This window comes from Ursus americanus, chromosome 11, assembly GCF_024610735.1.
Source record: "Ursus americanus isolate L20-20 chromosome 11, mUrsAme1.1.p, whole genome shotgun sequence".
Classification (NCBI taxonomy): Eukaryota; Metazoa; Chordata; class Mammalia; order Carnivora; family Ursidae; genus Ursus; species Ursus americanus.
In genome coordinates, this window is record NC_142137.1 from 57429802 (window position 1) to 57444655 (window position 14854).

General features: G+C 43.6%; 1 protein-coding gene across 3 annotated transcripts in view; it reads left to right on the forward strand.

Moving 5' to 3' along the window:
* The window catches only part of GRM1 (glutamate metabotropic receptor 1), a 391937-nt gene extending 377703 nt beyond the window's left edge, over window positions 1–14234 (forward strand). Inside the window, exon 8 of one of the 3 annotated variants that reach the window (XM_045805276.2) lies at window positions 13322–14234. In XM_045805276.2, coding sequence (XP_045661232.1) covers window positions 13322–14234 — 913 coding nt within the window. Of the gene's footprint in view, window positions 1–5564; window positions 5626–13321 lie in introns of those variants that run through there. The other 2 variants (XM_045805277.2, XM_045805278.2) reach the window with 2 other exon arrangements.
* The last annotated feature ends 620 nt before the right edge of the window (window positions 14235–14854 follow it).

Here is a 14854-nt window from a genome sequence, read left to right on the forward strand (position 1 = left end):
TGTACATCACAGCAATCCGCCAACTCTACTTCTTGATCCATAGCTTAGAAAAACTCTCCCATATATGTGTGCAAGGAGACATAATCTAGAATATTTACTGCAGCATTGCTTAAAATAGCACAATGTAGGAAACAACCTAAGTGGCCATCCGTAGGAGAATTGATTATAGTTTTGGCGGTGTAGTATGTATCCAGTTTCATTTACATGAAGGAACTAGAGCTGCACCTATTAATGTAATACAAAATGGACAAAATGGGCAAATTGCTGAACAGAAATAGAGTGTGATGCTGTCAATAAAATCTAATAACGTGTAAACACTACAATATATTATGTACTAACACATATGAATATATATGTTGTAAAAGTATTAAAATATGCCAAGTGATGATCCATCCACCCCAAATTTTCCTTTGGAAAGGATAGGATTAGTATTAAGAATAACATACAGAGGGCTTCACATACATTCTTAATGTTTTCAAAAGAAAGGAAACTTTGTTATAAGGCAAAATGTTCATGTTTGACAAATCTACGATAATTATGTTGAATTTTATTAGATCATTTTCTCTAAGCTCTTATTAGCTTAGAAATCCTTATAATTGAAATTTTCTTTAAAGAGCAGTATTTTGCACCTCTGTGGAGAAACTGCACTGTGTGTTTGTATAAAAAACATTAATGTACTGCATTAGATATCCATGCACTAAAATAGAGGAAATTACCATTTACAGAGGGCGTCCATGTACAATCAGAGCTCCACTCTCCACTCTGATAAACAAATATTTAGAAATAAGTATTTAAATTCAGATAATAGGAAAAAATGCATTTGGCTTTGGAAAGCAATCAGAGGCACAAATTATCCTATATTTATCTATAACCAAAAAAAAAAAAAGATAAATCACACTCTGCTAAAATGATCTTGAGTGGTCGTTGCCAGTCTTTATGATTACTTTGGGCAGCTGCCACATTATTATTTCCATGGTGAACTGACCATCTGGAATTGTATAGACCATTTTCTCTCTGCTAAAAGTAGACTTACCTCCAAACCTATCATAGACATGCAACTTCAGACACAGCTAACCCACTGTATACCCTAGCTTTCACCTGCTCCTGCCACATCCATGCAATGTCACTAATGTTGTTCTCCACCATCCCACAACTCCATCCCCCACTGTCTGGAGAGAAAAGAGTTTATTTTCTAGTAGAACTTACTGAAATTCTTGAGTAAGTAAAGTGGTTAACATTCATAAGTAAAATGAAGTAAAGTTTGGGATACTGTTACTGTGAGTAGTGTACTCTAAATCATACTGAGATTTAAAATGTCTGGGTCTTTTGTCTGTACTTTTGTTCCTCCATCCTTTAGAGGAAGGTTTTAATAGTGCTGTCTTAAGCAGGGATAGCATTTTGCTATTTGGAAGCATCTTCACATTTATTCTTTCAACAATCCTTTATGGATGAAAAAACTGAATCTGAAAGGGGCAAATACACAGTTGGAGAGTGCCTGGTTTCCTGGGCCCTTATCCAGCTGTCCTACTGCTACACTACCATGAGTGAAACCTGTTTGTAACAACTTCTCAAGTTCTTGTGAAGAAAAATTCCTAGCATAGGAATTGACGTATGAATGAACTACTATAAAGAAAATAACACTTTAAAACAAAGTCCTGTGGGACTAAGAACACCCAGAGAGAGATGGTCTCTTCCACAAAGGAAGATTTGGACAATGAGAATAGATGGGAGAAACTATGACAAGCAGTGACTCTATAGAAAGAAAAGAAAAAAGAAAAGAAAAGAAGGGAGGAAGAAGGAAAATAGAAGGGAAGAAGAGAAAGAAAAAAGAGCAAAAGAAAAGAAAAAAACTGCACTTTCAGAAGAAATTGAAGAGGAATCTTTCTGACTAAATTTCTGGGGTTTCTTTAAATCCACAGTTTCTGCCAAAAGATTCAAGCACAGATTTGGGACTTATATTTGACAAGTCTCCATATGCTGCATTTTCCCTCCAAGCTTTTACTCTGGCTTGCCGAATCTGCGGTTGGTTGAATATGTGGTTTTACAGTTGCTAAAAATACCCTGAAGTCAAGCTCCTCTCAGTTTTTGTGCAGTTGAGAAAACGGACGCTCTGGCATCAGATTTTTCAAGGCTTTGGCCTGTAACCTTTAATCAACTACCCCTTTCATAGAAGTAAGGTCTGTACGCATAGGTCTTTTACATTCACTTCAACACAAAGTGAGTCAGAGACTGAAGAAAATGGCACTATGAAGGAAATGCTATAATTTTTTCAACTATTTCAATCAATAGTGAATTAAGGTGTCTTTAGGATTGCTGGGAGTTACTGTGTGGCATTTGGCTGTCAATATGACTACCACCTCTGAAGAAACCACAGAACTGACCACTAACTGCAACAGTTAATTCCAAGTCAGTGCCGGAGGCCACAGAACTCCCACCCCAGTCCCCGGGAGACAGAAGTGCTATCGTCCAGGCAGGCCACACTCTGTGCACCTATGCTAAGTCCTGAGCTGTCAGGATGTTTCCCTGCGCTTTTTCTCATCATACATACACCCAGCAGACAAGACCAACTACATCGTTTGCACGGTCCGGTATGAAAGGGAACATGAGGCCCCTGGTTGAACACAGAGGGAAATGTTAGAGAGGCTACAGTATAAAGCCTTTTCTCCTGTAGTCTCTCTCTCAACCTGTTTTTGTGGTTTTTTATTTGCCATTTAATGCTGTACTCCCGTGCAGGGTGGGGGAGAGGAGACTTGGGGGACAAGTGCATACTCTGCCAGGTGCCACAGCCCCCACTCTGTGACTCCATGCAGGTGCAGCCTTCAGGCTGTCAGATCCCCCTCCCACCTGTCCTGCCACTGCGCAGACACTACAGGGAGGTTGAACCAAGCATCTCCCCTTCTTCTTTTTTTTTTTTTTTTTTTAAGATTTTATTTATTTTTTTGACAGAGGGAGACAGCCAGTGAGAAAGGGAACACAGTCAGGAGGAGTGGGAGAGGAAGAAGCAGACTACCAGCGGAGCAGCCTGCTGTGGGGCTCGATCCCAGAATGCTGGGATCACGCCCTGAGCCCAAGGCAGACGCTTAACAACTGAGCCACCCAGGCGTCCCTAGCATCTCCCCTTCTCCCCTTCCTCCTACCCTAGCCCCTGGTAGACCCGTGATCTCCAAGGGTATTATGACAACTGCACGTGGACCAGAAGGTACCTCCACAGAGGATGGGTGAGAGGCTTGCCCTTGTGGTGTTGCCTGTCAAATGCACTGTGGCCCTGCTAGTCCAGGGAGGGGACGGCCAATCACTGCCTTGAAATGCTACGCGGCACGTGCACTTGACCCTGATTTGATCTTCCTGGACTCATGCCTAGAGCCCCCTGCTAGTGGTGGAGAGTGGCAGTGATCCCTGGGCAGGGCCAGATAGGGAAAGGTCCCAGGGGGCACCGGAGAAGTCAGGGAGGCAGGAGCGTGGGTAAGCTGAGGCTCCAAACCCCAGTTCATGCTCCGTTTCCCCATAAAACATCACTTAAAAAACACAAATTAAGTGATACAAGGATTACAGATTTCAAAGTGATGTCTATAGATCACTAAATCCCAAGGGCAGGGCGCTTCTGATGAGGGACACGTCGGGTGCATCTGTATTGGACGCAGGGCCCTAAAGCTGGCCCGGGTGGGGTCCTGGCTTCCCAGCACCATAGGAGCAGGCCATAAGTAGACATTATCTACAGGTGGAATTAACTAGGGGATTCAGGGGATGCAGGCAGTTTAGCAGGGGAAAGCCAAATGCCCTGAATGTACTTTCTGCCATCTTCTTGAGAAATGATGTTGTTTTATTATTTTGTACGTTAAATATTCTTTCTTACTGATAGCTTATTTATATAGTCAAACATCATACTTTTATCCCTGGTCATCTACTTGCTGATGTTTTCATTGTTGTCATCATTTTTGTGATTTCAGGTGGGCATATTGAATGTCAGGGACATACTTTGGCAAGTTCAATAGCAAACATTCTCTCTTTGTCCATTTTTTTAAATAAGTGGATTATTGCTATAGTAACAAAGTTACACCAAAGTGGTGTTTCAAGTTTTTATCTCTGGGTGAGGATTTCAAATTATTCCGGGTAGATCATATACTTTGAAATGGTTTCTTGAATGGCCCAAACTTGGCAGGAATACACATATTGATTAATTTTATTTTTCTCTTTTACCTTCCACTGTGCTATGGAAAACCTTTTTCCCACTTTCTACATTCAGATCAGATTCCTTGATTTCAGGAATTGAAAAACTATTCCAGTGTATTCTTATTTCAAACCTCAAATTCACATCTCTCCTTTCTAGCACATGCCAGGCCTCAGTCTGGAAGATGTGGAGTGGGAAGGGCGTGGTCTGCTTTGGCAACATCTCTGGTTCCTTCCTCTTCTGTTTCCCTCCTCTGTCTGCCTTAATGGGAAAAAAAGAGATAGGAAATATAGCCAAAGTTTTCGACTTGCCTGCAGCTATTGTGGTCCTCTTCTGATTAACACTGGATAATTGTTACCAGGATCTTGGGGTAGGTGGCCCAATGCTGATACATAGAGAATATTTGTGAGTTTTTAGGGACGCCTAGAGGGGACTTCATCACTGAGAGTTCCTTCATATTGAGATTCCCCCCAGTTCAGCCAACCCCATCCATACCACCCACAGCACCTTCTGATGGTTCACCTTTAGCATCTTGTTCCTAAACTTCTTTCCTGTGATTGGCAGCCGTCTGATGTGGAGTAATAACAAGACGGCTTTACCCCACTTCCTTCTGAGGTGCCGCTTAACTCATGGGAAACCCACTTATGCTCACTCCGCAAATGATGGTAAAAGGCCGACGGCCCATGGCTGCCCCATTAGCCTTGCTGTGACCAGTCAATGCCCTTCTCCCCTTACCAGATCATCCTATGTGCTATATAAAGAGACCTCTAACTAAGGAATGAGATGACATTCTCTCCAAGTGGCAGATTCCTCCAATATCTCACCACTCCCCCTCTCCACCATCAGATACATTCCGTCCTGTGAGGGCCAAAAGATAAATGTGACTTTATAGGAAGGGACAACAATGCTTTTGTGATAACATAATACAAAGGAAAATTAGCAATGCAATTAAAATTCACAGCGTAAAGACATAAGTCCATGAACATCCTTTAAGAGGGGCGGTGGATGGGAAGATTCAGCCTGTATCGGTGTGAGTGCAGGTGGGGCCCACTGCCACCAGGAGGAAAGGGGGACGTCAAGAGTGGAGGGAAAGAGCTGATTTTGGACAGACAGACACACAGCAGAGCAAGCCTCTGCTGCTTGGAAAGAGATGGTCCCATAAGGTAAAAGAAAGAATGCACTCCACTGATGTGGCTTTCAGAAATGAGTCTGGCAGTAAGAGACAGCCAGCCAGTGCGAGGGGGACACGTGGGGGTGGAGATGACATGGAGAAAGACTCAGGGGCCATGCTAGGCCCCGGGCCAGGCCCAGGCATCACCTGAGTGGTGTGATCACTGTATCTGTACACGCGTATAACCACTCACTCACTGGGTGTCTTTTTCTTTTCAATCTTCAGGAAGAGGCAGCCAGAATTCTCGCCCACCAGCCAATGTCCGTCGGCACATGTGCAGCTTTGAAAACCCCCACACTGCAGTGAATGTGTAAGAGAAGCTGCATGGACAATGTAGTGGTTTGCCCCTTGCTTTCTCTCTCCTGGGTTTTTCCACTTTCTAACATGGAAACAGATGTGGTGCATGCCATCAAGAATGAGGAGCCATTTACGTGCCATGGTTTGCACGACTGCCTTAATTTGATTGTCCATCGTTCTTAAAAGGGCACTGTCAAGTTGTTAGTCTTTTTGCTTTTTTAAGTTTCAACGCAAGACACAACACTTTTTCCGATTCCGCAGATTCCCTTTTGTTTGTGACTCCCACTCACAAGCTTGAAAGTGAATTTTCCCCCTTCATAAATTTGTCAGCTTTTCCTTGGTAAACAGAACTCTTTCTTTGCTTTTCTTTTTCTTTTTCTTCTTTCTTTCCTTCTTTCTTTCTTTTTTTTTTTTTTGCCTTTTTGCTGTTGCACAAATGTTTGAAATGATGCTGTCTGCATTAAATTAAAAGCCATAACCTGAACTTATGGAGAGTTCCATAATGTCAGCTTGAGGGGGTGGGCACTGACATGAGCTTCTGCTGGGTGCCTCTTACACCCGGGAGAGCACAAAACAAAAGTTTTGTGAGTCCCATGAAAAGAGAGTTTTACAAAAAGGAAATGTAGTTATTTCCCCAGAATTCTGAGTGTTTTTATCAGATTTTCGCCATCTGATAAAAATGGTGCATGTTTGGTCCAATTTTTGACCTTTAGATCTTGACAGTGTCTCTTTAAGTTGACAAAAGAACATAGACCATGTTCAATTCATTGTGCACGGAGTCTGTGGTCATTTTCAGCTGTTCCTTTACAGCCCTTCAAACTCCTGGGAGAGTCAAAGGTACACATTCCTGCAGCAGGAGGGAGTTCACCGATAAGGTGTCTGTGGCTTGAATAGCTCTTCAGATGAGAAGAGCCCAATTTGTTCAAATGTTTGCTACTGAACCTGGCTGCGGAGGCCAGTGTATGAGGCCGTGGTGTCTCTTTTCTTCACTCAGTGGAGTGCATTGGGAAGTCTGTGTCCTGATGTTCCCTTAAAAAGCCCAAATAGAAAGAGTGTGGTCTCAATCAAATCATACTGATTCTTTGAGGGAAAAATACGGTAGCCATGCCAGTGGGTTTCAGGTGGTGGTCAGGAGGCCCCTGCTGCTCCAGATTGAGGCCTCTCTAGTCTGCTTGGATGCGCTCTCTGCGATTTTCCCGAGTCGGAAGGCATTGAGCATTTCTTGCAGCATGGGTTGAGTCTGACCAAGGGCACAGCAAGGAGATCCTAATTATGATAGCTGCTGGCTGCCTGTCAAAAGGGTTGATGGGAATAGTAGATGTGCTTGTCTTGCCGTGACAGCAGGGCCAGAAAGAGAGGAGAGTCACCTAACATTTCATGACTTAAAGGTGAGTGCCTAAAAGCAAAAGCAAAGGCTAAAGTGGGTACATTCTTGGTAGGCGACAAACAAACAAACAAACAAAAAAGCCACAATTGGCAAAGCTAATAGGTTGATTGTTAAGAATTCTCGGAATAGGATCTATTCAAGCTTTCTTTCGGGAGACTATAAAGGATCAGGAAAAGATTGAGAAGAGTTTGGCTATTTTTAGCCTTGGTTATTCTTCAACAAACAACAACAAAAAAGATATGTTCTCTCTGAGACCTTCAGTTCCCACAGCTTTGGTGAACAATCAAGACAAAGGGACTAGTGGTGGAAATAAAGCTGCCTACTGGACTATCATGGTCTGCCTAGATCTATCCTGTCTCTGAAGAATAATCCCAGCAGAGCAATGCGACGGCCCTATGTTTCCAGAGCAAATCGTGAGGACTCCAGGTTAGAGGTGAGGGACATCAAATGACTTGCTATTAAAATTACAGGTCTGGTAGCATGCAGCATAGAAGAGAAGATAATGCTTGACTTGAAGTTCCTTCAAAGGGAACAGAATCTAGACTCATCTAGACTTCCTGGAGGAATATAATTACAGCTGGTATACCTCTGCTAAAACAATACTCCTGTACCACCATGATGTCCTCAGTAAACTTTGGCATGAGAATTTTTTTCCTCAGCCAGTAATCAAGATTAGGTTGATGGCCTAATCAATGGTCATTTAAAATGTACTTAGAAAAAATTGAGTAACCATCAGAATTCTTCTCATTAGTTTGAAACAGATTTGTCAGTTTTCTCAAGACAGTAGACCCTATGCCCAAAGTGTATGCAGTCTCCCATACTTCATTGACTTTGGTGAGCTCATTTTGTTTGTGGATGTCTTTTTCTTAATTGGTTCATTGAAGAGAGCACAAAGCTTAATAAAGGCAAATTGATTTCCTTTGTGCTGTCTTGTATCCTGTATCATATAACTTTAACATATAGAATGTGATTCATCTAAAAATTTTAAAAGGAGGACTGTATATTTAGACTCTGAGATATTGTAGATTTCGGCAAGCCAAGTGGTTCTCTGACTAGCTTATGATGTTAGAATCAGAGAAGAGGGATAAAATTCACAACGCTATTTAAGACTGATATCCGCAGAAACTACCAAGTTCCCGTGTAGTCAAAAAGCATTTTTGTCTCCAATAACATATTCAGAGATTTTTTACCTTACTAGTGGTGAATCAAAAAGGTGAGAAATTTTAATTATGTTCACATAGGTTCCCAGAGATATATACTGTATATGCAGATTTTTCTGGAAAGCCTTCAAAAGTGTAACTGGCAAGAGTGGAAGTCCTTTGTACTAAAGACTAACTTGGCGTTGCCTGGGAAAACAAGAGTCTGACTCATATGGCTTCAAATAGTTCCTATGCCTGCGATTCCACAAGAATCACTCCTCAGGCTTCCTTCTGGTACCAGCTCCCTGAAGCAGGAAGAGGAGAGGCATTTGGACAACACATGTCTGGCATCCCTTTCCGAGTGTCTCCGTTGGGGCAGCACCATCCTTCTTTGAAAGCCCTCGTGTCCCCACTGTGGCTGCACGGCCACAGCAAAACTGCCCATAAGCCTGTAGCTTTGGTTTATTTTCTGGACTTGGTAAGCCATTCTCTCCACGCTGTGACTCAATGGCATTTCCTGTTTCCGCTTTCATTTTCAGAGAAAACAAATGCTAACCTCTTCAGGTTCCAAGGAGTGAGTCTCCCCTCCTTCTGTGAAGGTCTTGCCTTGTCTGTGGGCTTTCTGGATGCCATCCTTATGTCTGTCGTGAAGCTATTAAGCCTCGTGGCAAAGACATGAATTGGACATAAGGGAGACAGGTGCTGTGGAAGCTTCCCCCTCAGGCAGCTTGTGCAGGATGCTTCCCTCCTGATCTCAAACACCCACCCACTGTTATTCCCATTTTAGACCTCTCTGGAGCAGAGAGCAGTGTACCCTGCAGATGTAACTAGTACTTACTGAAACAAATAAAACAGACAAGATCACTCTGAATGCCAAAGATACACTAATCTGTTTACACCACCCACTTCCAGCCATTCTCTAAAGTGCTGTAAATATTGGGTTTTCTGTTTGGGGGGATTGTTAGACTTATCTCATGAGAGAAAAACCAAAGCAAGATCCCAAGCCTGTCGTAGCCGGCACGGCAGCCCCAGGCCTGCTCGGCTCTGCACACTCCCAGTACAGATCACCGTCTACACCCCGGTTCCTCTCCAGCCTGACAGCCATTTCCTCCAATAACTTCTGTATCGATAAATATATTTAGCCACCTGAGGTAGTCACTCCAAATGCTACTGCATTTGATCTTCAGATATGAGATTGTTTTAGGCCTGATGTCTGCCTTCTGAAGTGAGAGCAGGAAGGATGGGGTGTTTTGTGACAATCATGTGTTTCGAGATCAGGTTGCTTTTCCTAAGACTTCTATTTAGGAAAACAAAATTAAATAATAGAAGGAAGACGTTGGTGGCTGAAACAGAGGGTATTAAAGTTATTTGGGATTAAATAGAAGACTTATTTCATAGTAATATTGCATTTTGATAATGCATTTACTCTTTTTTGGCTGCCCCATATTTCATGTATTTTTCTCTTCTTAATATCATAGCAGTGGGCTCCCAACCTTTTCAAATTTGGTAATCCCTTTTCATACCAAAATGCTTATTAAACCTTCACCCTAATCGATAGTAATTGTACATTTTTTAGTAGCCACTTAAACACAAAACACAAAGAAATCTTCTCAGAATTTAGCTGCACTTGTATCCGGCAGCACACTTTATCATGATAGCATTTACATGCATTTGAATATAGCAGTATACAGTCTATCAAGACACAATATTAATCCAGTCTAAAAATAGCTTATCACACAGGTAGATTCATGGACCATTCAAGCTGTACACGGACCACATGTCAGGAACACCTAATTCAGAAGGTCTGCTGAAGTTTCTATGAGCTGATACGTATCCTTCACGATCTCTGGTTTTTAGGAAGCAATTTATTTTGTCCTTGCAAAAAAAAAGGTTAATCTAATTTTCTTAATCTGATAAATGCCCTGGGATATTAGAACTGTTTCCTAATTAAACAGTTCTTTACAGCAAATCTAGAGCAAGACTGTGAGGGGAAGGAAACCTGCTAATTTTGACAGCCAGGGTAAAAATCTCCCATTACAAGAATAAAAATAGTATTGGATTAAAACAGAACTAAGATGTGATTTTATCTATATGCAATATGATTAATAATACCATTAACATAGAGAAGCACATGATTTAAAAAGAGGCCATGTAGGACCCTAGGAAGTGAGGAAGACAGCCCATGTGAGTGAGTGAGTGAAGTAAGTCCCAAGAATACAAGGATGACTTTTTTGCCAGCGTATGTGGAGTCTGGAGCAATGTTTTATTGGGGTGTGTAAGCCTGGTGGTTAAGTAAGGTGTAGACTAGCTCTCAAGGGACTTGTTTCTTAAACATATGTACACACACACATATGCACACACACACACACAACTAAATAAAGTCATAAAGCATCCTTCTAGTTTAGTGATTTTTTTAAAATAAGCATTGAGAGGCAGGCATTGGAAGAAGGAAAAGATGTTTCCATTGCAATTAAAAAGTGATGCATATCAGAAACTCCTGCACGGCTCAGTCTGTTAAGCAGCTGACTCTTGATTTCCACTTAGGTCATGATCTCAGGGTCCTGGGATCCAGCCCCGCATTGAGCTCCCTGCTCAGGGCGGAGTCCACGCTCAGAGAGGAATCTGCTTGTCTCTCTCCCGCCCCCTCTGCCCCTGTCCCCACTCATACTCTTGTTCTCTCTCTCTCAAATAAACAAAGTCTCTTTTTAAAAAAGTGATGCAAATCATTGAGGTTGGATGGTACACTAAAGCATATTTAAGAGCAAGGCAAGAGGCAAATCAGTGGTTTTATACTTTCTGGGAGAGTCGCAATGAATGTACGAAGAGAGAGATGGCGTGAGTAGAGTAGGGAGTGGAGGAAATTGAGAAGAAGGAGGTGGAAGGTGAGCTTACTTGGGTTTTAAACTCAGAAGGGGATTGTGGATTGTGGTCTTGGCTGCTGGCTAGTTGACTGTTCATGCTGGGAACACCAACTGTCGGTTTTGTAGTCGACTCAACTCAGAAGAAAGGTATTCTAACAATAGTGGGGAAGCTGAACATTCAGTAATTTTGCATTTACAAGTACTTCTACATTCTCAAGGAATATACTAAGCATATATTTCAGAGAAATATTAATTTTCACGTAGTATTTTGGAGATGAGATTTTTGTTTGACAATTAAAAATATAGCATTTATGGGGCACCTGGGTCGCCCAGTCGGTTGGGCATCCGAGTCTTGGTTTTGGCTCGGGTGGTGATCTCAGGGTTGTGAGATCAAGCCCCCCACCCCCACTGTTGAGCTCCACACTCAGCAGGGGGTCTGCTCAAGATTCTCTCTCCCTCTCCCTCTGCCTCTCCCCCCACCCACATGTGTTCTCTCTCTCTCAAATAAATAGATACATAGCATATAAATTATAAGACAGAGGAACTACCTTTTCCCAAATAATGAGATCAAAATTTTAACTATTATATTTATTTTAGGACTTTTATATCCAGAATTTTCTAAAATAGGTATCAGAATTTCTGCAAGACTCTATTTATTTGGCTCACTTCACTTTTCAAGATTATAATATATAAAATGTCAAAACATTATCATCATTATAAATGTGACACACATATTTTTTGAAGTATTCATTCTTGTATTTTCAAAATGATTAAATAAACCATTATATGAACTATTGATCACTTCCTACAGTTTCCCAAACCAAAGACCATGATACAGAATAGTCTATTTCACACATCCACCTAAGGAAAAAAACGTTCCTTAGCCCTATTCCTTTTACTGTCAAGAATGTGTTAACATTGTGCTACTTTCTCTGTTGTTTTCATGGATACAGTGAAAAAGCAAAAAAAAAAAAAAAAAAAAAAAAAAGAACACACACACAAGAAAAAATATTTCCTGATGTAAGTATTAACACTGTTGTTATTAATAGTGTGCTATGGTAAGGTAGCACCATCTGCTGAAAGTTATACAGAAAAAAAGCTAAAAGTCCAAAAGTAAGACCAGAGTTATGACAAAATATAGCTTAGAATTTGAATGATATACACAGCATCTCTCATTTCTTCCTCCTTCTCCTCCTCTTTCTCCCACTTCTCCTTCATCTTCCTCCTCCTTCTTCTTCTATTTGATTCACTTTTTGATGGTCCCATGAAGATGAAGGATGAAGGCGGGCTGCTGGTACCCTAACATTTTTCTTCTCCAAAGCTCAATGAGGAAAAGGCCAGGGATGGGGACTTTGTCTCCATAACTTCTGTTTTCTCTGAATCTTAATTTTGTCTCATTTGCATCACAGTGTTGAAAGATCTGTATTTCGACGGGCTTCTTCCTGGTTCTCTCTCTTCTCAAACACACCTAGTTAAAAGTCCCCGGTGGGGAAATCCCAAACTAGCTGCTGTGAATCAGGGCCTTTATGTGAATTGTGATTCACTGCATGTGTCGGGTGCGTTGAAATAAAAAGAAAGCAAAAGTGATGACACACGTAAGTGGAACACGGGTCTGGGTTTTCTGTCATCTGCTTTTTTCTCTTCTGTACAGGTGCCGTGTATCTGACCCTGCCGCTCTGTATCAGGATATACTTGCCTATCAGAAAGGGTGACTGAGAGGAGATATTTTATAACCTCACAAGACACTGAGAGTAGCTTAATATGTGGGTTTTAATTTGTTCCAGGGACTTAAGAAGAAAGGGAGGCCAGAGCTATGGTCATTATGTTCTGTTGTCCATGTGTAACTATAGTTTTAGTTATTTGTTTCCTCCATCAAATTTGGAATCTTTCAAAGGCGTGCACTGAGTGGCAACATCGTGCTTACCTTAGGTGTATGTGGGTAGGTGAGTGGGTAGTAACTCTGTGAAGTATCAGACTGCAATGAAAGTAGCTGCTTCTGCAGGGGCTGGCGTTTCTCCCCCTCTGACTTTCTCAGGGTCAAAGTGTTCTGCCTTGTCTTGGGGTTCATGGAATCACTGACTGCAGCTACAGAGGCAAGCTGTGGTCACTGCAGCTTTTGGCCTTTGACCTGTAATAAGGGGAGGCTAAGGGTATGGAGGCATACAGTCAGGGAGAGGGCGGGGGATCAAATTGCACTGAGCTGGGATTGCATATAATTTGTATGTATTTTCTCCTGTGTGCATGTATTTTCTCCTGTGTGTATATCTGCAAATAAATCCATCTCTATTTTATTCATAGTTCTAATGGCAAGTCTGTGTCATGGTCTGAACCAGGTGGAAGACAGGTGCCCAAGGGACAGCACATGTGGCACCGCCTCTCTGTGCACGTGAAGACCAATGAGACGGCTTGCAACCAAACAGCTGTCATCAAGCCCCTCACTAAAAGTTACCAGGGCTCGGGCAAGAGCCTGACCTTTTCAGATACCAGCACCAAGACCCTTTACAACGTGGAGGAGGAGGATGCCCAGCCGGTTGGCTTCAGCCCTCCCAGCAGTCCTTCCATGATGGTGCACCGACGCGTGCCAACCGCAGCTAGCACCCCGCCTCTGCCGCCCCACCTGACCACAGAGGAGACCCCCCTCTTCCTGGCGGACCCGGCCATCCCCAAGGGCTTGCCTCCTCCCCTCCAGCAGCCACCGCAACCGCAGAAATCCCTGATGGACCAACTACAGGGAGTGGTCAACAATTTCAGCACCGGGATCCCGGATTTCAACGCGGTGCTCGCCGTCCCCGGGGGCCCGGGGAACGGGGTGCGTTCGCTGTACCCGCCCCCGGCGCCTCCGCAGCACTTGCAAATGCTGCCGCTGCAGCTGAGCACCTTTGGGGAGGAGCCCGCCTCCCCGCCCGCAGAAGACGAGGACGAGGACGACAGCGAGAGGTTCAAGCTCCTCCAGGAGTACCTGTATGAGCGGGAAGGGAACACGGAGGAAGACGAACTGGAAGAGGAAGACGAGGACCTGCAGGCGGCCAGCAAACCGGCCCCCGAGGAGTCGCCTGCTTTGACGCCTCCGTCGCCTTTCCGCGACTCGGTGGCCTCGGGCAGCTCGGTGCCCAGCTCCCCCGTGTCCGAGTCGGTGCTCTGCACCCCTCCCAACGTGACCTACGCCTCGGTCATCCTGAGGGACTATAAGCAAAGCTCTTCCACCCTGTAGGAAGGAGGTGTCCACATGGAAAAGCAAGAGAAACCAGGGAGCTCCAGCACCGCTGGAAATGTGCGGACAGCTGGGAGGAGGAGATGGGAGGAGCGTGGAGTCTGCGGGGAAGGGAGACCATGCTGCTGCTTTAGGGAAGGCCAGAGGGAACTGTGCTCTGCAAGCAAAAAATGATCCCGGCGAGGATCCCGATTTCTTGAATTATTCAAAAGCCTTCTCTGGGAAGAAAGGGAATTCTGACAAAGCACAATCCCATATAGTGTTCAACTTTCACCGCATAAAAAAATAAATACATAAATAAATAAAATCAACAGAAATAATCTCCTCTTTTGGACAACCGTGCATAGATATACGTGCCCACACGCACTTGGCCAGCTTGAAAAGAGACAGCGCGTGTGGACCAGCCGGGTGAATCATTAGTTGACATCATGGTATTCTCGGTAGTCATAGCGAGCGAGGCGGAGCCAGCCAGAGCAGGTGGGTGAAGCAGGGGCAGGCATGGACCCCCCCTCCCCCCCCCCCACGGCATGGCAGCTCATTTTTCTCTACCCCTTCTCCTTACTGGTGTTCAGGAGCCTCTCTTCACCCATTGCACCCGATGCAGAGCCAGCCTGTTGTCA